This window comes from Pseudophryne corroboree, chromosome 5 (genome assembly GCF_028390025.1).
Source record: "Pseudophryne corroboree isolate aPseCor3 chromosome 5, aPseCor3.hap2, whole genome shotgun sequence".
NCBI lineage: Eukaryota > Metazoa > Chordata > Amphibia > Anura > Myobatrachidae > Pseudophryne > Pseudophryne corroboree.
Window position 1 is genome coordinate 268,561,622 of NC_086448.1, and position 22,965 is coordinate 268,584,586.

A 22,965-nucleotide genomic window follows, 5' to 3' on the forward strand; every position below is an offset into this window, starting at 1 on the left:
TTTCCCCACACCTGTCAGCGAGGAGGCAGAGAACAAAGTCAAGAGATGTATTCTGCAGCATAAAAACACTCTTTGTTGCCGAAATGCGCATTATCTAAAAATACTATTAAAATGTACAACAAACTATTGTGTTATGTGAATGGTTAGTCATAGATGGCAAAGTCTGATAACATAGTGAAAAAATAATAATTTAACATTTTAAGAATAACAGGCATCATTAGACAACTACTTGTCATGCAAAGCTTGCATTCAATAGCATCTTAACATAGAAACATAGAATTTGACGGCAGATAAGAACCACTTGGCCCATCTAGTCTGCCCCTTTTTTATTTTATCCTGATAGCCACAAAACCGTACAAAATCCACTCCATACAATATTACATCATTGTTGAAGTAAATCAGATATATCAATTTGCTTTGTATTTTCAGAAAAACATTTTGCTCTTTGAAAAAGGTCACTTTGATTAACAGCCCACATCATTTCTATGCACTTCTATGCTAGCTCCTACAGTTTTCATTGCCTTTATTACACATCGAGATTGTGTTTAAGTGGCCATGACAGTTTCATATTGACATTTGTAAAAAAAAAAAAAATATATATATATATATATATATATATATATATATATATCCATGTTCCTATGCACATTCCAAAACGGCTCAGGCAGACAGCAAACCACTTACAGAGAATTGCTGGCACTTACACATCATCTGGGCAGAATGTTCCGTTCAGTTCCCTCTAAGGATCATTACAAAGATGCAGCACTCTCCATATAAGATGATGATGCACCTGCCTTGCCACTGATCATTAATGAAGGGAGCATAACTCTTCCATAGGGTTAGCAATATATTATCATGGAACAGCAATACAATCAGAACCAATGAAACAAAGTTAAAGGATAAAAGGAATATGGGGTACTGTACCTCTATTGCTGCCACCATCAAGAACAGGTCTAAATTTGAATCTTGGAACATAGACTTGACTTGTGGAGACATCCCGAGTAGAGCACAGTTGGTGACTACTGCTATAATTCCCATGGTTTCAAATGCCAACTAAAAGATAAGAAATATGGCACAAATTACTTAAGCCAATGTAAACCCTTCTGTGACTGGAAGTATAGTATTGCCTACTAATCGGACCAATGTTCAAGGTTTTGCAATGCACTATTTGCATTATACATGATTTTATACTATCTTAGATTAATCAGGTAAATTGTATAAGGTGAGGCTTTTCCATTATACATTTTACGGGAGGAAGAGGCAGGATATGTATGCGCCACAACAAAGATGGCGCATACATACTCCCTGACTAAGGCCGAGAGGCCGATACGCATTGGAGCATTACAGAAACATCATCATTATCTATACACTAAATTCCTTCACCCCAACAACTCTGATCATCAAGTCTCCTCTCCAGCAGGAAGAGTTGAGTGGCCGGGACACTGTCTAGCAGAGCCCTGGGAACCACATAATCTTGCGATAACGCTGGATCCTGGAAGTCTGCAGTCGCCAGCAAGGTGTGTAATTCCACACACACACACACCGATGTCTACAGGTGCCAGCGGGGACAGCAGGATAGAGGGCACGAATACAGGATCATCCTTTCCACCTATAACCCACTCACCCTGAGGTGAGCGTGGGATAGACAGGAGGATAAGTTTGTGGCCCTGGGGGGCACGGGACGCTATCCCTCCAGAATACAATGCCTATACAGACTTTCCACTGACTTTTTTACCACCAGGAACTATCTCGGAATTGCATACAATTCTGATATTGACTACGGGACTTTTTGTATGAGAGACTAAACCTACTGTAGCTCTAACCAAATGGGACAAAAAATGTTTTCAATTTGATTATTTTCTTTTCTACATACATGCTTTAAGTAAATGCACTTATACAGGTTGAGTATCCCGTATCCAAATATTCCGAAATATGGAATTTTTTGAGTGAGACTGAGATAGTGAAACCTTTGTTTTCCGATTGCTCAATGTACACAAACTTTGTTTAATACACAAAATTATTCAAAATATTGTATTAAATGACCTTCAGGCTGTGTGTATAAGGTGTATATTAAACATAAATGAATTGTGTGTATGGACACAAACTTTGTTCAATGCACTAAGTTATTAAACATTTTGGCTAAAATGACCTTCAGGCTGTATGTATAAGGTGTATATGAAACATAAATGCATTCTGTGCTTAGACTTGGTTCCCATCACCATGATATCTCATTATGGTATGCAATTATTCCACAATAAGGAAAAATCCGATATACAAAATACTTCTGGTCCCAAGCATTTTGGATAAGGGATACTCAACCTGTATATGTTCTGTTCACCTTGTGAAAAACGTACTATTTTATTAATATTGTTATTGACACATACTGTGGAGCATTGCAACTCTTTACATATTTTTTAAGATAATACATTAGTTTCAGTTCCTCGTTTATGTAACAGCAGTACAAGTGCAGACCCCCCCCCCACCTCCCCCACCTCACCTACAACATTTATTTCAATGAACAGGGTATTGGGTACCTACCAGTGGCGCAACTACTGCCCCCGCAGTCCTCACGGTGGCTTGGGGGCGAGGGGCTGCGGGGGCGCCACTGACTTTGCACAGATTGACATGCGGACGAGCGTCCGCATGTCAATCTGCGTTCTCCTTCCTTCCGCTGCTGTGAGGGGGGACACGGAGCGCACATCGCGCGCCTCTCCTGTGTCCCTCCCTGGCTCTCCCCCGGCCTGTCTAATAAAGGAAGTGCCGTTCGTGAGCTCTGATTGGCTCACGAACCGGCACTTCCTTTATTAGACCGGCAGGAGAGCCAGGGGGGGCACAGGAGAGGCGCGCTATGCGCTCCGTGTCCCTCCAACACAAAGGAGCGGGGGGTGGGAGCAGGCACTGTGGGGGAAGATCTGGCACTGGGGGCATATACCTGGCACTGTGGGGGAAGCTCTGGCACTGGGGGCATATACCTGGCACTGTGGGGGAAGATCTGGCACTGGGGGCATATACCTGGCACTTGGGGCATATACCTGGCACTGGGGGCATATACCTGGCACTGTGGGGGGAATATTTGGCACTGGGGGGAGCAGGCACTGAGGGGGCATATGTGGCACTGTGGGGGAATATCTGGCACTGAGGGCATATACCTGGCACTGGGGGCATATACTTGGCACTGTGGGGGAAGATCTGGCACTGGGGGCATATACCTGGCACTGTTGGGGAATATTTGGCACTGGGGGGAGCAGGCACTGAGGGGGCATATGTGGCACTGTGGGGGAATATCTGGCACTGGGGGCATATACCTGGCACTGGGGGCATATACCTGGCACTGTGGGGGAAGATCTGGCACTGGGGGCATATACCTGGCACTGTTGGGGAATATTTGGCACTGGGGGGAGCAGGCACTGAGGGGGCATATGTGGCACTGTGGGGGAATATCTGGCACTGGGGGCATATACCTGGCACTGTGAGGGAATATCTGGCACTCGGGGGAGCAGGCACTGAGGGGGCATATGTGGCACTGTGGGGGAATATTTGGCACTGGGGGGAGCAGGCACTGAGGGGGCATATGTGGCACTGTGGGGGAATATCTGGCACTGGGGGCATATACCTGGCACTGGGGGCATATACCTGGCACTGTGGGGGAAGATCTGGCACTGGGGGCATATACCTGGCACTGTGGGGGAATATTTGGCACTGGGGGGAGCAGGCACTGAGGGGGCATATGTGGCACTGTGGGGGAATATCTGGCACTGGGGGCATATACCTGGCACTGTGGGGGAGCAGGCACTGAGGGGGCATATGTGGCACTGTGGGGGAATATTTGGCACTGGGGGGAGCAGGCACTGAGGGGGCATATGTGGCACTGGGGGCATGTACCTGGCACTGTGGGGGAATATCTGGCACTGGGGGCATATACCTGGCACTGTGGGGGAATATCTGGCACTGGGGGCATATGTGGCACTGGGAGCATGGCCCTAGCAACAAGCACTACCCCCTAGCAACGAGCATGACACCAGTGCATGAAACCCCTGGCAACAAGCATGACACCCAGTGCATGAAACCCCTGGCAACGAGCATGACACCCAGTGCATGAAACCCCTGGCAACGAGCATGACACCCTGAGCATGAAAACCCCTGGCACCGTGCATGGAACCAAGAGTATGAAACCGCTGGCAACGAGCATGACACCCAGTGCATGAAACCTCTGGCAACGAGCATGACACCCTGAGCATGAAAACCCCTGGCACCGTGCATGGAACCAAGAGCATGAAACCCCTGGCAACGAGCAGGTAATTTAAAAGTAATTAGAAGCCTTACTGTATAACTTAATGTGTAATGGGCATTACGGTGTGTGGCATAATGTATCACGGACATTGCGGTGTGTGTCATAATGTGTCAGGCATTACGGTGTGTTGTATACTATATCACGGGCATTGTGGTATGTGGTATAATGTCTCAGGATCATTGTGGTGTGTGTCATACTGTGTCACAGACATTGTATGTGCTATAATGTATCAGGGGCATTGCAGTGTGTAGCATAATGTATAACGGGCATTGCGATTCCTGTCATAATGTGTCACAGGCATTACGGTGTGTGGCATAATGTGTCGGGGGCATTACAGTGTGTGCATATTGTGTCATGTGCATTATTGTGTGTGGCATAATGGCTAAGGCCATTGCAGTATGTGGAATAATGTATACTGGGCATTACTATAAGGAGGAAAAATGACAAATAATGTAAGGGGCATGAATCAGGATTGTTTTTCTTTCCTGTGGTGGCTAACGTCTGGGCGTGCAGGTTGCAAAACTGGGGTATAAGGTAGTCTTTTCCTGCAATGCCACGCCCCTTTACGCGAAGCCCATTTCAATGAAGCCACACACCCTTTTTGGCGGCGCATATTTGTCCCTTTACTAGTGACAATTATGGGGGGTATGGGGGGTGGGGGCGCCGAAGGATTTTTTGGCTTGGGGGAGAAAAATTTCTAGTTACGCCACTGGTACCTACTACAGGGTCTAGATGCCAATTCCCTGCATCCTTAGTAGTGAAGCGCTCAGTCCCCAATACATGAGAACCAGTTAGCCATTATACAGTCTACAGTAAGAATTATTTGTATTCCTGGCCCGCTGTCTACTAAATAAATCGACAGCTCTCAAAAGAACACCTAAAATGAATATACATGAAAGTAAGAACCCAGATGCGTAACTAGGGGGATGTGAGCAGGGTGCGTGCCCTGGACGCCGTGGCAGGCCCGGCAGAGGGGGGCGCCGCTGGCCAGGGCACCGTGTCTGCTCCCCCACCTGCCCACCTCTGTCATTGCGCTGCTGCCGCCGCCCATCCTCCTATTTCCAATTTGCCGCCGAGCTAGGTTCATGGTGCTCGGCGGCGTTCCTGCAGCAGCTCCCAGTCTCCCTCCCACAGTGCTCTCTCACTGTCCGCCTGAGGGAATCAGCCAGTGCGGGGCTGAGCCGCCGGTGTCCCCGCCCCCGGACACCTTGCACAGCCCTTCGCACACGGACAGCAGCCCCAGGGATAAACTTACGTCACCCCCTCCTCCCCTGTAGCGGGAGATACCGCGTACTGGTGCGGGGCCAATGCGGTGCTGCTGTGAGGGAGCGTGACCACGACTCCAGCGTTACGCTCCCTGAGCTCCCCATAGTCCTCACAGACAGTCCCATGCTCCTGGCTGAAAGTAAGGGGGGATGAAACCAAACACTCACACACGCACTCACTCTCACACTGTGGGGTGGGGGGATGTTCTTTAAGCACCCCCTTGGCAACAGCATGGATCCCAGAGCATGAAACCCCTAGCAACGAGCATGAGACCCAGCGCGTGAAACCCCTGGCAACGAGCATGACACCCAAGGGTGTTCTTTAAGCACCCCCATGACAACGAGCATGGATCCCAGAAATTGAAACCCCTGGCAACGAACATGACACCCAGCGTGTGAAACCCCTGGCAACGAGTATGACACCCAGCGCGTGAAACCCCTGGCAACGAGCATGACACCCAGTTAGTGAAACCCCTGGCAACAAAGCATGACACCCAGCACATGAAACCCCTGGCAACAAGCAGGTCATTCAAAAGTCAAAAGTAATTAGAAGCTTTTCTGTAGAGCATAATGTATCAAGGGCATTGCGGTATATGGCATAATATGGTTCAAGAGGCATTATTGTGTGGGGCTTAAGATGGTGGAATTTTTTTCTCTTCCTGTGGTGGCCAAGGTCTGTCGTTGCAGGGTCAAAAACTGGGGTGTAATGTAGTCTTCCCCTGCAAGACCATGCCCATTTAGTGAAACCACGCCCTTTTAGTGGGGCCACACACCCTCACCGAAAAGCGTTATTCAGGGGAGAGGATGTATTTTTTACTGTTCGCATTGCGAAACAATTTTTATTCCCCAGGTGTGTGTGTGTGTGTGTGTGGGCATTTTTAATCTTGCCCTGGGCTCCAAGAACTCTAGTAACGCCTCTGTAAGAATCTCACACCCAACAATAAACATTCTAAAGATATTCTAGAGAAAATGAGGTGGTTATCTATAAAATGCACATTATTTTAGCGTTTGAAACATAAACAATATCCTAAACTATATTAATATGTGGTGCCTTTTTTAGCCTTGTCCCCCACTGCTTACATATTAGCCTGGGGTTCAGTTATGGACAAGATTAAATTATTATCCAAGCATTCCTATTTTAGGACTGGACTAAAAACACACGGATTAGTATATCCTTAAGGAAATTACCTATGAAGTTCTAGTCTATTGGTACAACACTCTTGCACTCTTTTAAGGACCTTCTTTGTGGACTTAACTCTGTTTAACATTCTGCTGGAACCCTATTGAAACCATCCAGGTTCTACCAATAGGTTATATCAATAATCTGTACAAAACATTTACATTACCAAGGAGACTACAAGCCAATGAGTTTGATTTCTTAGGCGTTAGGTATTTGTCTACTGCTTGGGCGTGGACTAACAGTGGTGCAGATGTATTAAGCCTGGAGAAGGCATAAAGAAGTGATAAAACGGTGATAAGTGCAAGGTGATAATGCACCAGTCAATTAGCTCAAAACTGTTAATTTACATATTGTACCTGATTGGTTGGTGCGTTATCACCATGCACTTATCACTGCTTTATCTCTTCTTTATGCCTTCTCCAGGCTTAATACATCTGCACCACTGTGCTCTATAGACAGTTAAATATTATCATCTAAATGACTTCAAATATATTATTAAATTCAGTCATTTACAGGTCATATTAAATAGTCAAATATATAAAAATGTTTAATGGTGTTTATTTACCATCCATACTCCAATGCTGGCAGAAGGTTCAGAAAATGGACGCTTGAAAACGCAGCACATTTTTAATGCATCCGAGTATAGTTCAGTCACATTGTTAAGGACAGCAAAAATGGCTGCAAGTGGATATACACACGAGAACAGACTGACATAGCCAAACAGCAAGAATAACTCCAAATAATCATCAAATGTTCCCTAGAAAAAAAATCAGGACACAAAAATCTAAATAAGATATAGTACAAGAATCTTAGAAATTACTAAAACATAAAACATAATAAACAATTTAAAAATGAAAACTTATACTTGTTTTAACAAAATAATCTGTATCCTGCTATAGTTTAGCAACCTGTCATTATATATATATTTATTCTGATAATATGTATACAACATTATAACTGTAAGAGAAACCAAGTAAATTATTCTGCTTGAGAATATTGAAGGAGCTTCCTTTCAAGTTTTACACTGTCCTTTTTTGTCATGTCTATCTACATATCTCAGTTGTTTATTATCACTGGAGTTGCATTAAATGAAATTGCATTGAGAAAGAGGATTTGGGGTATATGCAATTGCGGTCGAATTCCCGAAAATGTCGAAAAACTGGACATTTTCGCCAAAAAAAAAAAGTTCGACAATGCAATTCAGTACTTTTCGTCAAAAAAACGGACTTTCCAAATTCGACTTTTTGAAATTCGACATTTGTCAAATTCGACATTTCTGCAATGGTACAAATGCGGCAATTCGACAAAAGTATATTCAATTGAAGTTTGGAAATTCGACAACAGTGCTTTTAGACAGTAAATTCGTCATTTTCAATCCGCCACACTTTGCTGGCGGAATCTAATAAAAAATTTTAAAAACATGTTTTTTTTGTGTTTTTTTTTATTGGTAATAGCATATCTATTTATATTAGAAGGGATTAGGTACTTGGTTTGTCTATTTTGGAGGCACAAGTATTATTTATATATTTTTAAAAATATTATTATTTTAATTTTATTTTTTAAATGGATTGTTAAAAAACAGAAAAAAAATTGCGTGGGGTCCCCCCTCCTAAGCATAACCAGCCTCGGGCTCTTCGAGCCGGTCCTGGTTCTAAAAATCCGGGGGAAAAACTGACAGGGGATCCCCCCGTATTTTTAAAACCAGCACCGGACTCTGCGCCTGGTGCTGGTGCAAAAAATACGGGGGACAAAAAGTGTAGGGGTCCCCCGTATTTTGTACACCAGCATCGGGCTCCACTAGCTGGACAGATAATGCCACAGCCGGGGGTCACTTTTATACAGCGCCCTGCAGCCGTGGCATTAAATACCCAACTAGTCACCCCTGGCCGGGGTACCCTGGGGGAGTGGGGACCCCTTCAATCAAGGGGTCCCCCCCCAGCCACCCAAGGGCCAGGGGTGAAGCCCGAGGCTGTCCCCCCCATCCAAGGGCTGCGGATGGGGGGCTGATAGCCTTGAGAAAATGTAAAGAATATTGTTTTTTCCAGTAGTACTACAAGTCCCAGCAAGCCTCCCCCGCAAGCTGGTACTTGGAAAACCACAAGTACCAGCATGCGGGAGAAAAACGGGCCCGCTGGTACCTGTAGTTCTACTGGAAAAAAAATACCCAAATAAAAACAGGACACGCACACCGTGATAGTAAAACTTTATTTCACACCTGCCGTCACACATATACTTACCTATATTCACACGCCGACCTCTGTCCATTTGTCCAAGTAGAATCCACGGTGTACCTGTGAATAAAATTATACTCACCTCAATCCAGTGTCCAGATCTTTTAAAATAATCCACGTACTTGGCAAAACAACAAAACGAACACCCGGACCAAACGGACTGAAAGGGGTCCCATGTTTACACATGGGACCCCTTTCCCCGAATGCAGAGACCCCCCCGTGACTGCTGTCACAGAAAGGTCTCTTAAGCCAATCAGGAAGCGCTACTTCGTGGCACTCTCCTGATTGGCTGTATGCGCGTCTGCTGGCAGACAGCGCATCGCACAGCTCCCTCCATTAGTTTCAATGGTGGGAACTTTGCGGTCAGCGGTGGGGTTACCCGCGGTCAGCCGCTGACCGCGGGTGACCTCACCGCTGACCGCAAAGTTCCCACCATTGAATATAATGGAGAGGCTTTGCGATGCGCTGTCTGACAGCTCAGACGCGCATAGCCAATCAGCAGAGTGCCAGGACGTTGCGCTCGCTGATTGGCTGAAGAGACCTTTCTGTGACAGCAGTCACGGGGGGGTCTCTGCATTCGGGGAAAGGGGTCCCATGTGTAAACATGGGACCCCTTTCAGTCCGGCTGGTTCGGGTGTTCGTTTTTTCTTTTTGCCAAGTACGTGGATTATAATCTGGACACTGGATCAGGTGAGTATAATTTTTTTCACAGGTACCCCGGATTCTTCAGTGACGAGGGGGGCGTGGCAGTCGGTGGGTCAACATAGGTAAGTATGTATGTGTCGGCATGTATGAAATAAAGTTTTACTTTCACGGTGTGTGTCTCCTGTTTTTATTTGGGTATTTTTTTCCCAGTAGAACTACAGGTACCAGCGGGCCCGTTTTTCTCCCGCATGCAGGTACTTGTGGTTCTCCAAGTACCAGCTTGCGGGGGAGGCTTCCTGGGACTTGTAGTACTACTGGAAAAAACAATATTCTTTCAATTTTCTCAAGGCTATCAGCCCCCCATCCGCAGCCCTTGGATGGGGGGGACAGCCTCGGGCTTCACCCCTGGCCCTTGGGTGGCTGGGGGGGGGGACCACTTGATTGAAGGGGTCCCCACTCCCCCAGGGTACCCCGGCCAGGGGTGACTAGTTGGATATTTAATGCCACGGCCGCAGGGCGCTGTATAAAAGTGACCCACGGCTGTGGCATTATCTGTCCAGCTAGTGGAGCCCGATGCTGGTGTAAAAAATACGGGGGACCCCTACACTTTTTGTCCCCCGTATTTTTTGCACCAGCACCAGGCGCAGAGCCCGGTGCTGGTTTTAAAAATACGGGGGGATCCCCTGTCAGTTTTCCCCCCGGATTTTTAGAACCAGGACCGGCTCGAAGAGCCCGAGGCTGGTTATGCTTTGGAGGGGGGACCCCACGCAACTTTTTTTCGGGTTTTTTACCGTTTTTTCCCGTTTTTTTAAAAATCGGATCAAAATCCGTTAAATCGGCCGTTTTTCGACAGCGGGACTGTCGAATCCGTTTTTTATTGAATATGTTGAATTCCGGCACCCACTTGCCGGAATTCGACGGTCGAATTGTGTCGAATTAAAAAACGGGCGAAAAATTGCCGCGATTCGCCGGTAATTGCATATACCCCTTTGTGAGTAATTAAAAAACCCCAAAACCCCTAACATAACTCTAATTATATATATATATATATATATATATATATATATATATATAAGAAGAATGGAGGGCGCAGGTATAATTCAACAAGTTCACAATTTCATTTATTTCGAACATATGCTCACATACATCAAGGTTTAAAACGGTACACTCAGTCCTCCGGTCTATCCAGCATCGGACCCGCTCTCTCCCGTCGATGAATCTCCTTCTACCGTAGGGATCACGGATATCGTCTGCTCTACCACCGGGACCAGGATAAAGTTCAGACCATCTGTCCTTCGCTCCACAGGCCACGCCCAACGCGTTTCGTCAATGGACTTCGTCAGGGGGTGTGGCTAAGGTCTGTCATCTCCTTACTTTATACTAAATCAAACACCTGCACTTCATTAACAAATCAACCCGTGCAGTCTACATGAATTCACAGGCTTCACACCTACACATCTTACTCTAAACATAAAACACACTGATTCAGTGTCATTAAAGAGACTCATATGCAATATGAATTCTCCAAACAGAGTAATATATCGGCACAAAACAAATCATACATTTCGATCATTATAAAACCATCATATTTATATTAAAAAGTCGTCATATTTTTAATAAAAAGAACTAACACATCCTAACTACTAAATTGACAGCCAGTGCTTGTATTTTAGCGCAGCATGCGCTGACGTAATATGGCCTGAAAAATAGAAAGAATTTGCATAAAAGAATGATACATATGTATACATATTCACGGACAACTAATAAAAATCGATCATTTGAAAGACAAGCCCAGCAAATGCAGATCATATACAGATACTCCAATTAGAAGATAATCATTTCATTTAACCTCTTGTACCCTGGATTCTATCACAAACACCCCTTATTTCCGTAAGACCCTCAGCTCCTAAATGCGTAAGGGTCTTACGGAAATAAGGGGTGTTTGTGATAGAATCCAGGGTACAAGAGGTTAAATGAAATGATTATCTTCTAATTGGAGTATCTGTATATGATCTGCATTTGCTGGGCTTGTCTTTCAAATGATCGATTTTTATTAGTTGTCCGTGAATATGTATACATATGTATCATTCTTTTATGCAAATTCTTTCTATTTTTCAGGCCATATTACGTCAGCGCATGCTGCGCTAAAATACAAGCACTGGCTGTCAATTTAGTAGTTAGGATGTGTTAGTTCTTTTTATTAAAAATATGACGACTTTTTAATATAAATATGATGGTTTTATAATGATCGAAATGTATGATTTGTTTTGTGCCGATATATTACTCTGTTTGGAGAATTCATATTGCATATGAGTCTCTTTAATGACACTGAATCAGTGTGTTTTATGTTTAGAGTAAGATGTGTAGGTGTGAAGCCTGTGAATTCATGTAGACTGCACGGGTTGATTTGTTAATGAAGTGCAGGTGTTTGATTTAGTATAAAGTAAGGAGATGACAGACCTTAGCCACACCCCCTGACGAAGTCCATTGACGAAACGCGTTGGGCGTGGCCTGTGGAGCGAAGGACAGATGGTCTGAACTTTATCCTGGTCCCGGTGGTAGAGCAGACGATATCCGTGATCCCTACGGTAGAAGGAGATTCATCGACGGGAGAGAGCGGGTCCGATGCTGGATAGACCGGAGGACTGAGTGTACCGTTTTAAACCTTGATGTATGTGAGCATATGTTCGAAATAAATGACATTGTGAACTTGTTGAATTATACCTGCGCCCTCCATTCTTCTTTTATTTACATGTACTTTGGGACTAGTGGCTCTATTCCCTAAAGGAGGAAGCGGCAGCGTACATCGCACAGAAACGGGACCTAGGATATCAACTAAAGGACTAAAAGCATTTTTAAGGGAAGTGTATTGAATGCGCAGCTTTTTTACTTTTATATATTATATACAACAGAACAGCAGACGAAAGGTAGTACAAAGAAATGAAAGTCATATGAAGGTTTAAAAACCGTTCACATTCATCCCATTACTAAACTAAACCTTCCTACTTCTTATATCAAAAAAAAAAAAAATTGGCCCAAAAACAAAATTCTGATAAATTATTCTAAATCATGAAACTGTATACAATCCGACTATCAAAATGGTTTAATAGTCTAATATATTTTATTACTCCCTAGGCATCTTAGTTTAATTACTTTTTGTCTTGCATTGCACAGTACGTACAGAACATACAGTACACAAAGAAGAAATATTTTGTTATAATGGACTATTTTGAGCAAAGCAAAGAAAAAACACAGCTAACCTAAAGTGTTATCATTTAGACTCCTACAAACCCTGCTACACTGCATGTATACTGATTGTACACCAGCAGTACTTACTAGATACACATTCATTTCCTTTTCCAGGTGAATTTGCTCCAATAATGTGAATTCTGTGTCCACCTTTAATGTTTTGACTTTCTTTGTTATTTGTTTATTGTGTCTCTTCTGCATCCAGTAAGGAAGGCCAGCCTCCACAATCTGGTTAAGGATCTGAGAGGTGATAAGAAGTGTTGCCAAACTCTGCACAGAAAAAAAAAAAACAAGAAAGTAAAAAATGTACCAATATATCTATAAACAAAAGACAGAGTGAAAATATACAAAAACATATAGCAAATTTTTATCCAAAAAGGAAGAAACACTGAAAAGGGGAAAAGGGGAAGTAGTCTCCGCTGGGCACCAATAATGCCCTAGAAACAGAGTCAGACATGATTATCCCCATGTTCCATTGCATATTTCTTAACTGTCTCGGCTTTGGTGGGAAAGTTCCAATTCAAGGACCTCAAAATGGGTAGATTTGCTATCAAATAACAGTGATCCTGCATGGGGCATGGTTTTGATGGATCGGACAGATGATGCAGGCTATTTTGTCCGTATTTTGTGTGTCTGATTATTGGAGGGTATACTGTACGTACGGTCACTCGTACTGCTTCAGATCTGTCTTGTGATTTTGCACTGTGTATGCTCAACAGCAGAGATTCTGCACCTAAGGGCAATGAGTTATGTACAGCGCAATTGCATTTCCATTCGTAGATGAAGAGGTGTAACGGTAAAGGCTTGTTTCCATATATGCTAGGAAAATGGATTAAGAACATCATAACGAATACACACTTTTCATGTTCTATTTTCAAACACAGGGGTTTATGTGCACCAATCTATGTGCTTGCTTTTTGTTACGCGCCTCTCATGAGGGAAGACTGCCTCACTAAAAGCAATGACAAGTCTGGTGTCGTATAAACCATTTCACGCATTGGGGCAAATTTACTAAAGGTTCTAAAAATGAAAAGTGGTGGTGTTGCCCATAGCAACCAATCAGATTCGGTCTTTCATTTTCTAGGATGCAATACATAAATGATAAGACAGAATCTATGCTATGGGCAACATCACCAATTTTCCGTTTTAGAACCTTTAGTAAATTGACCCCATTGTCTGTACTGCAGAGCTGGCAAAATAAATTCTTCCCCCCCAGCATTAATCAGTACAGGTGGAGAACCAGGGAGGAAGCCACAAAAGAGTAACATATTTGCACCAGTGTGGGATGAGGTCACTGACCGCAATGGTACGCCACTGCTCTACAGGCAAAAATTATATAATGTGCGATGGGGGGGGGTCCGGTTAGTCCCCTTTCTTTCCAATCATGGCACTTACAGAGCTGAGGTTACCCTTATTTCAAGGAAATTAGTCCCATCTTAAAAAAGATGTGGTTACTCTCTGATGATCTAAGTACAGAATCCTGAAATCCAATTTTCTTGCAATATAATAAAAGAATAAAGTAAAACAAAACAAAACAATAGTTTTGCCCAAGCTGGATAGACTTTAATTTGCCATATTAGAAATGGGTGTGGTATGCTAGTCCCTGTTGGTCGGCATGCTGACCATCAGGATTGTGGGGGGGGGGGGGGGGGGGATGCGGGAGGAAGGGGGTGTAGGAAGAGGTATTGTGACCAGTGGTCTCCTGCCCCTCGTTCACATAACTACATCCCGTTAGAAAGAAGTGGCAAAAAAAAGCAAATGGGTAAGGAGTCACTTAAAAGAATTAGGACATCCGAGCCAATGACATCATTTTCAGCTGCCTGTTAGAAACTAGAAAGAAAAAAAAATCTCAGGGAAAACTTTAATGAAAACACACTACCTACAGAGATATTTAAGCCGTCATTGTATGAATGAAATCCATCCAGAATATTTTGTGTATATAAACATTCCCATTAATCATGGATGTTATGTATGTATATAATGAAAGTGCTTAGCAGTTATTATGAATTACTGGAAGAATAGTACTGTATCCATGGCAATGGATGCAGAATTAAGTTTACTGCAATTGCTAGAAACCATCTCAGGAAGACAGATATGGGTGTGTATAAAGTATGAACATTATGTGGGGAGCTCCCCCTAGTGTTTATAGCCAAGAACAAAGAACAGATTTAATTCAATGCAAAATGCCCTTACACGTCAATGGAATAATTAATGATCCTATCAATAAGAGTAAATCAAATTAACAACCTCCTATACTCTTTATTCCCATGCCGTTATTTTAGCTGATGCCCATTACAGTAAATGAGACCAGTATCATTATGCTGACAGATGTCAGATGAGAGATTTTTTTTGTTATGAGAAAGAATCAATACAACAATACCCATTGATAATATTACATTTAGAAACAATCTGATTCTAGAAACATCAACTGCAATGGGCAGCTTAGTATGCCATCTACATTTTGTTATGTGATATTGTCAAAACACTTCGATGATAACATTTTTAAGTGAGTTTAAGAGACTGTAACCTAAAAAGAATAATTTTAGGTTACAGAATGTTCCTCACACAGAATAATGTATATGCTAAATTAGTATTGGGCTATCTATCTACAGTATGTAGGCTCTGAGCATACTTATTGCTCCCTGGCCCCTTCCCAAGCCTGGCACTCCCACAATGATAGCATACTGCCCTTCTAATGACATTACAAACCGTATACCTCTTGCATTAGGCCAACATACAGAGCATATTGTGAACATATTGTGAAATAACCATCCCACCATTAAGATCATTGGGAGAGGGTTTGGAGGAGAGTAAAGGTGCATACACACTTAGCGATATAGTGAGCGATATCACTTATTTTACCCCTACCTGAGCAATATTGTTTATTATATCGCCCAGTGTGTATGCAGCTAATGAAGGCCGATGTGCGGCCCCGCGGGTCATTAACGACCCTTGGTGTCGGCCGTGGATGTAGCTCAATTTGGACTCATCATCCAAAGCTGCATGTACAGCCTGGCCGCGGAATGATGTCACTGTGCGATATCGCACAGTGTTTATGCCCACCGTCGGGTGGCCCGGGCGGCGACACACTAGGTGATCTCGCTCAAGGAGCACATCGCCTAGTGTGTACGCACCTTAAGTATTATACTTAAGATAAAGCAATTAATGGCAACTGTACTCCGCGGTGTGATCTGAAAGGTGATTAACTAGCACAGTTTTATAACCTAGGTACAGTACTATAAGAAAAATATTTCCAAATATTAATTCTTCAATATTTATTTCCGATAATTGATAAAAAAAAATAGGATTAGAGTCACTTTAAAACAATGAATATTGAAGTCCCTACATAGAATAAAAAATAAGATTTTAAACCTACCAATAAATCTATTTCTCCTAGTCCGTAGAGGATGCTGGGGACTCCATAAGGACCATGGGGTATAGACGGGCTACGCAGGAGATAGGGCACCTAAAAAGAACTTTGACTATGGGTGTGCACTGGCTCCTCCCTCTATGTCCCTCCTCCAGACCTCAGTTAGAGAACTGTGCCCAGAGGAGATGGACAATACAAGGCAGGATTTAGCAATCCAAGGGCAAGATTCATACCAGCCCACACCAATCATACCATGTAACCTGGAACATACATAACCAGTTAACAGTATGAACAAACGACAGTAACGGTCCAAGACCGATGTCAACTGTAACATAACCCTTATGTAAGCAACAACTATATACAAGTCTTGCAGAGTTTCCGCACTGGGACGGGCGCCCAGCATCCTCTACGGACTAGGAGAAATAGATTTACCGGTAGGTTTAAAATCTTGTTTTCTCTTACGTCCTAGAGGATGCTGGGGACTCCGTAAGGACCATGGGGTTTATACCAAAGCATCCAATCGGGCGGGAGAGTGCGTATGACTCTGCAGCACCGACTGAGCAAACGCTAGGTCCTCATCAGCCAGGGTATCAAACTTGTAGAATTTAGCAAAAGTGTTTGACCCCGACCAAGTCGCCGCTCGGCAAAGTTGTAATGCCGAGACACCTCGGGCAGCCGCCCAAGAAGAGCCCACCTTCCTAGTGGAATGGGCCTTAACCGAATTTGGCAACGGCAATCCAGCCGTAGAGTGAGCCTGCTGAATCGTATTACAGATCCAGCGAGCAATAGTCTGCTTCGAAGCAGGAGCGCCAATCTTATTGGCCGCATACTGGACAAACAGAGTCTCTGTTTTCCTAATTCTAGCCGTCCTGGCTACATAAATTGTTAAGGCCCTGACTACGTCCAGGGATCTGGAATCCTCCAGGTCACTTGTAGCCACAGGGACCACAATAGGTTGATTCATATGGAACGAAGAAACCACTTTAGGCAAAAATTGCGGACGTGTCCTCAATTCAGCTCGATCCACATGAAAAATCAAGTAGGGGCTCTTGTGTGACAAAGCCGCCAATTCTGACACTCGCCTTGCTGATGCTAAGGCCAACAACATGACCACCTTCCAGGTAAGAAATTTCAACTCAACCTTGTTAAGCGGTTCAAACCAGTGTGATTTTAGGAACTGCAACACCACGTTCAGGTCCCATGGTGCCACTGGAGGCACAAAAGGGGGCTGGATGTGCAGCACTCCCTTTACAAACGTCTGGACTTCTGGAAGAGAAGCCAATTCCTTCTGAAAGAAAATCGAGAGGGCCAAAATCTGTACCTTAACAGAGCCTAATTTCAGGCCCATATCCACTCCTGTCTGTAGGAAGTGGAGAAGACGACCCAGATGAAAATCTTCCGTAGGTGCATTCTTGGTCTCACACCAAGACACATACTTTCGCCAGATACGGTGATAATGTTTTATCGTCACCTCCTTCCTAGCCTTTATTAAAGTAGGGATGACCTCTTCCGGAATCCCCTTTTTCGCTAGGATTCGGCGTTCAACCGCCATGCCGTCAAACGTAACCGTGGTAAGTCTTGAAATACACAGGGCCCCTGCTGCAACAGGTCTTCCCTCAGAAGAGGCCAGGGATCTCCTGTGAGCATCTCTTGTAGATCCGAGTACCAGGCCCTTCGAGGCCAGTCTGGGACAACGAGTATCGTCTGTACTCTTCTTCGTCTTATGATTCTCAACACTTTTGTGATGAGAGGAAGAGGAGGAAACACGTAGACCGATTTGAACACCCACGGTGTTACCAGTGCATCTACTGCTACTGCCTGAGGGTCCCGAGACCTGGCGCAATACCGCCGAAGTTTTTTGTTGAGGCGTGACGCCATCATGTCTATTTGAGGAGTTCCCCAAAGACGTGTTACGTCTGCAAAGACTTCTTGATGAAGTTCCCACTCAACTGGATGGAGATCGTGTCTGCTGAGGAAGTCTGCTTCCCAGTTGTCCACTCCCGGAATGAAGACAGCCGACAGAGCGCTTACATGATTTTCCGCCAGCGAAGGATCCTTGTGGCTTCCGCCATCGCGACTCTGCTTCTTGTCCCGCCTTGGCGGTTCACATGAGCCACTGCTGTGACATTGTCTGATTGAATCAGAACCGGTAGGTTTCGAAGAAAACTCTCCGCTTGTCGAAGGCCGTTGTAAATGGCCCTGAGTTCCAACACATTGATGTGTAGACCGGACTCCTGGTCTGACCAAAGACCCTGAAAATTTTTTCCCTGTGTGACCGCTCCCCATCCTCGGAGGCTCGCGTCCGTGGTAACCAGGATCCAATCCTGAATTCCGAACCTGCGACCCTCCAGGAGGTGAGCACTTTGCAACCACCACAGGAGGGACACTCTGGTCCTTGGGGACAGAGTTATTTTCCGTTGTAAGTGCAGATGTGACCCGGACCACTTGTCCAGAAGGTCCCATTGAAAAGTCCTTGCATGGAACCTTCCGAAGGGAATGGCCTCGTAGGCCGCCACCATGGCTTTCTCTATTGGGAAGAAGACCTTCATTTGTTCGTTATCCAGTATCATACCTAGGAACGGTAGTCGAGTTGTCGGAATCAACTGTGACTTCGGTAGATTTAGAATCCAACCGTGTTGCTGGAGCACTCTCAGAGAGAGCGCCACACTGCTCAGCAATTTCTCCCTTGATCTCGCTTTTATCAGGAGATCGTCCAAGTATGGGATAATTGTGACTCCATGCTTGCGCAGGACCACCATCATTTCCGCCATTATCTTGGTGAAAATCCTCGGGGCCGTGGAGAGTCCAAACGGCAACGTCTGAAATTGGTAATGACAATCCTGTACAGCGAATCTCAGGTATTCCTGATGGGGGGCATATATGGGGACATGAAGGTACGCATCCTTTATGTCCAGAGACACCATAAACTCCCCCTCCTCCATGTTGGCTATTATCGCTCTGAGAGATTCCATTTTGAATTTGAATCTTTTTATGTACAGGTTTAGGGATTTCAGATTCAAAATAGGATTGACCGAACCGTCCGGTTTCGGGACCACAAATAGGGTTGAGTAGTAACCTCTTCCCTGCTGGTGCAGGGGAACCTTGATTATCACTTGCTGTATACACAGCGTTTGAATTGCAGCTAACACTATATCCCTTTCCGATGTGGAAGCTGGTAGGGCCGATTTGAAAAATCGGCGCGGGGGCACCTCCTCGAATTCCAATTTGTAACCCTGGGAAACTATTTCCAACACCCAGGGATTCAGGTCCGAACTGACCCAGGCCTGACTGAAAAGTTGAAGACATGCCCCAACCGGTGCGGACTCCCTCAGGGGAGCCCCAGCGTCATGCTGTGGGTTTTGGAGCAGCCAGGGAGGACTTTTGTTCCTGGGCACCTGCAGAAGCAGGTGCTCTCTTGCCTCTGCCCTTACCTCTGGCGAGGAAAGAGGATCCCCGATCTCTTTTGGACTTGTGCGACCGAAAGGACTGCATCTGATAGGGTATTACTTTCTTTTGCTGTTGGGGAATATATGGTAAAAAATTTGATTTACCTGCTGTAGCTGTGGAAACCAGGTCCGTCAGCCCATCCCCAAACAATACATCACCCTTATAGGGTAGTGCTTCCATATGTTTTTTGGAATCCGCATCACCCGTCCATTGGCGAGTCCATAAGGATCTTCTCGCTGAGACAGACATTGCATTGGCCCTAGAAGCTAGCAATCCAATGTCCCTTTGAGCATCCCTCATAAATAAGACTGCGTCTTTAATATGGGCTAGAGTTAGGAATATAGTATCCTTATCCATATTATCAAATTGATCTGTCAGCTCATCTGTCCAAGCTGCAATTGCGATACACACCCATGCCGACGCAATTGTCGGTCTTAGCACAGCACCCGTATGAGAATAAATACACTTAAATGTAGTTTCTTGCCTGCGATCTGCAGGGTCCTTAAGGGCTGCTGTGTCAGGAGACGGTAGCGCCACTTTCTTGGACAAGCGCGTCAGGGCCTTGTCCACAGTGGGGGGCGATTCACAAATCTCCCTGTCCTGCTTAGGGAAGGGGTATGCCATATAAATTCTTTTGGGGATCTGCGGTCTCTTATCCGGAGTCTCCCAAGCTTTTCCAAAGAAATCATTCAATTCCTTAGATGTGGGAAAGTTAATAATCTGTTTCTTTTCCTTAAACATGTGTACCCTTGTGTCGGGGACCGAGGGTTCATCCACAATATGCAACACATCCCTTATTGCCACAATCATACACTGAAAGGTTTTAGTCACCCTAGGGTGCAATTTTACTTCATCATAGTCGACACTGGAATCCGTGTCGGTAGTAGTGTCTTGTGTTAAGGGACGCTTTTGAGACCCAGACGGGCCCTGTGAGTCGGTCCAATCCGAGGATTGACCCCCTGATGTCCCCCCTAATTCAGCCTTATCAAGCCTTTTATGTAAAGATGCCACACTTGCATTCAACATATGCCACATGTCCATCCAATCTGGAGTCGGCACAACAGACGGGGACACACCACTCATTTGCTCCACCTCCTCCTTGGAGAAGCCTTCCGCCTCCGACATGTCGACACACACGTACCGACACCCCACACACACAGGGATTAACCTATAAGGGGACAAAACCCCAACCAGGCCCTAAGGAGAGACAGAGAGAGAGTATGCCAGCACACACCAGCGCTTAAAAACACTGGAAAAAATATGTCCAGATAGCGCTTTTCTATATATAATATGCCAGTTCCCACTCACTGCGTCGCTAATGTGCCCCCCTCCTCTTTTTTCCAGCCTGTGAAGATCAGCAGGGGAGAGACCAGGGAGCCAGCGTTTTCCTCATGCAGCTTCTGTGGAGAAAATGGCGCTGGTTAGTGCTGAGGATCAAGCCCCGCCCACCCGACGGCGGGCTTCGGTCCCAGTGATTTTTCAATAAAAATGGCGGGGGATCATAGATTTACTGCCTCCGCAGCCTAATCAAACTGTATTTGCCCAAATGTGAGGTTTATTGCTGCCCAGGGCGCCCCCCCCTGCGCCCTGCACCCTTCAGAGCTGCTCTGTGTGTGTGTGACTGGGAGCAATGGCGCGCAGCTTACCGCTGCGCGCCTTACCTCATGAAGATCTGATGTCTTCTGCCGCCTAAGATGTCTTCTGCCTTCTCTATCCGGCTTCTATCTTCGGCATCTGTGAGGAGGACGGCGGCGCGGCTCCGGGACGAACCCCAGGTGAGACCTGTGTTCCGACTCGCTCTGGAGCTAATGGTGTCCAGTAGCCTTAGAAGCAGTGCCCAACTTGACAAGCCAGCTCTGCTTCTCTCTCCTCGGTCCCACGATGCAGGGAGCCTGTTGCCAACAGGACTCCCTGAAAATAAAAAACCTAACAAAATTCTTCTTCAACAGAAAACTCTGGAGAGCTCTCTGCAGTGCACCCATTCTCCTCTGGGCACAAGATCTAACTGAGGTCTGGAGGAGGGGCATAGAGGGAGGAGCCAGTGCACACCCATAGTCAAAGTTCTTTTTAGGTGCCCTATCTCCTGCGGAGCCCGTCTATACCCCATGGTCCTTACGGAGTCCCCAGCATCCTCTAGGACGTAAGAGAAATGCATGGTTCTAATTACGTTCCTATTACTGGTGATGAATAGTTCTTATAGGGAAGATCAGCGGAAATGTTAAGCCGGCCAGTGAAGCAGCTGAATGTGTAAAAGCACACACTGTAGATAGTTATTTTAAGTGACGCATTTTGGTTTTGTAAGCGATATACAGTACACACAGCAAGGTGATCTCATTGGAGAGGCCCAGCATTGCACAGAGCTAAGCAGCTGAACTGTTCTCACTGAGCTATACGCCGTAGCATGGAAACCTCAGCAATCAGTGGCTATTGCCACACAAGTAAAATGCCAAATACAGGAGAGCTACCACTTTATATACATTAAATAAAATGTACTATTAATAAACAATTCTCTAAGTCAGTAGATCCCAAACTAGGTGCCACGAGGCACTTTCAGGCAGAGCCGTAACTAGACATTTTGGTGCCCTGTGCCAGAAAGATCATTGGTTCACACACCCCCCCCCCTCCCCCACCACCACCTTCCCTCCATCCATACCTTAAATAGGGCCAGTGCCTATGCGCTGTGGGCCGAGCACACAGCTCTACAGCAGAACAGCGTTTGAGGAGCCTCCAACTACCCTCCGCCCCCACACGGGACAGCGGAACAGTCCCGTAAAAACGGGGCTGCCCCACAAAAATCGGGACAGTTGGGAGGTATATTTTATATATATATATGTATATATATGTATATATATATATATATATATATATATATACATATATATATATATATATATATATATATATATATATAAAGAATTCAGCGGCACTCAGGAGAAGAAAGACACAAACGCAGCCACTTAAGCAAACCGTTTCAATGGAGGAGCATTTTTGACAGGACAGTGACGCAAATGCTCCTGCATTGAAACGTTGGTTTGCTTAAGTGGCTGCGTTTGTGCCTTTCTTCTCCTGAGTGCCGCCGAATTCTCCTCTATATCTGGCAGTGTGACTGCATTTGCGGAAGGCAACAGGGTCAGCAATATAAGTAACAGTGAGTGCCGGACCTCATGGAATTATATATATACAGAGACGGCCCAAACTATGCAATTGCCTAGGGCATTTGGTATGCCTAGGGGCACCAGCAGCTTCTGCTGAATAAAATGATATGCAGCATGCCTATATTCTGTGTG

At 45.1% G+C, this 22,965-nt stretch overlaps 1 protein-coding gene across 2 annotated transcripts in view; it reads right to left on the reverse strand.

Annotated features, from left to right (window-relative positions):
• The window catches only part of ANO10 (anoctamin 10), a 565,272-nt gene that overhangs the window by 390,821 nt on the left and 151,486 nt on the right, over positions 1 to 22,965 (reverse strand). For both annotated transcript variants that reach the window (XM_063922319.1, XM_063922318.1), the window contains exons 9-11: positions 12,949 to 13,131; positions 7,302 to 7,493; positions 925 to 1,053 (exon numbers count right to left, since the gene is read on the reverse strand). In XM_063922319.1, coding sequence (XP_063778389.1) covers positions 925 to 1,053; positions 7,302 to 7,493; positions 12,949 to 13,131 — 504 coding nt within the window. The remainder of the gene's footprint in view (positions 1 to 924; positions 1,054 to 7,301; positions 7,494 to 12,948; positions 13,132 to 22,965) is intronic.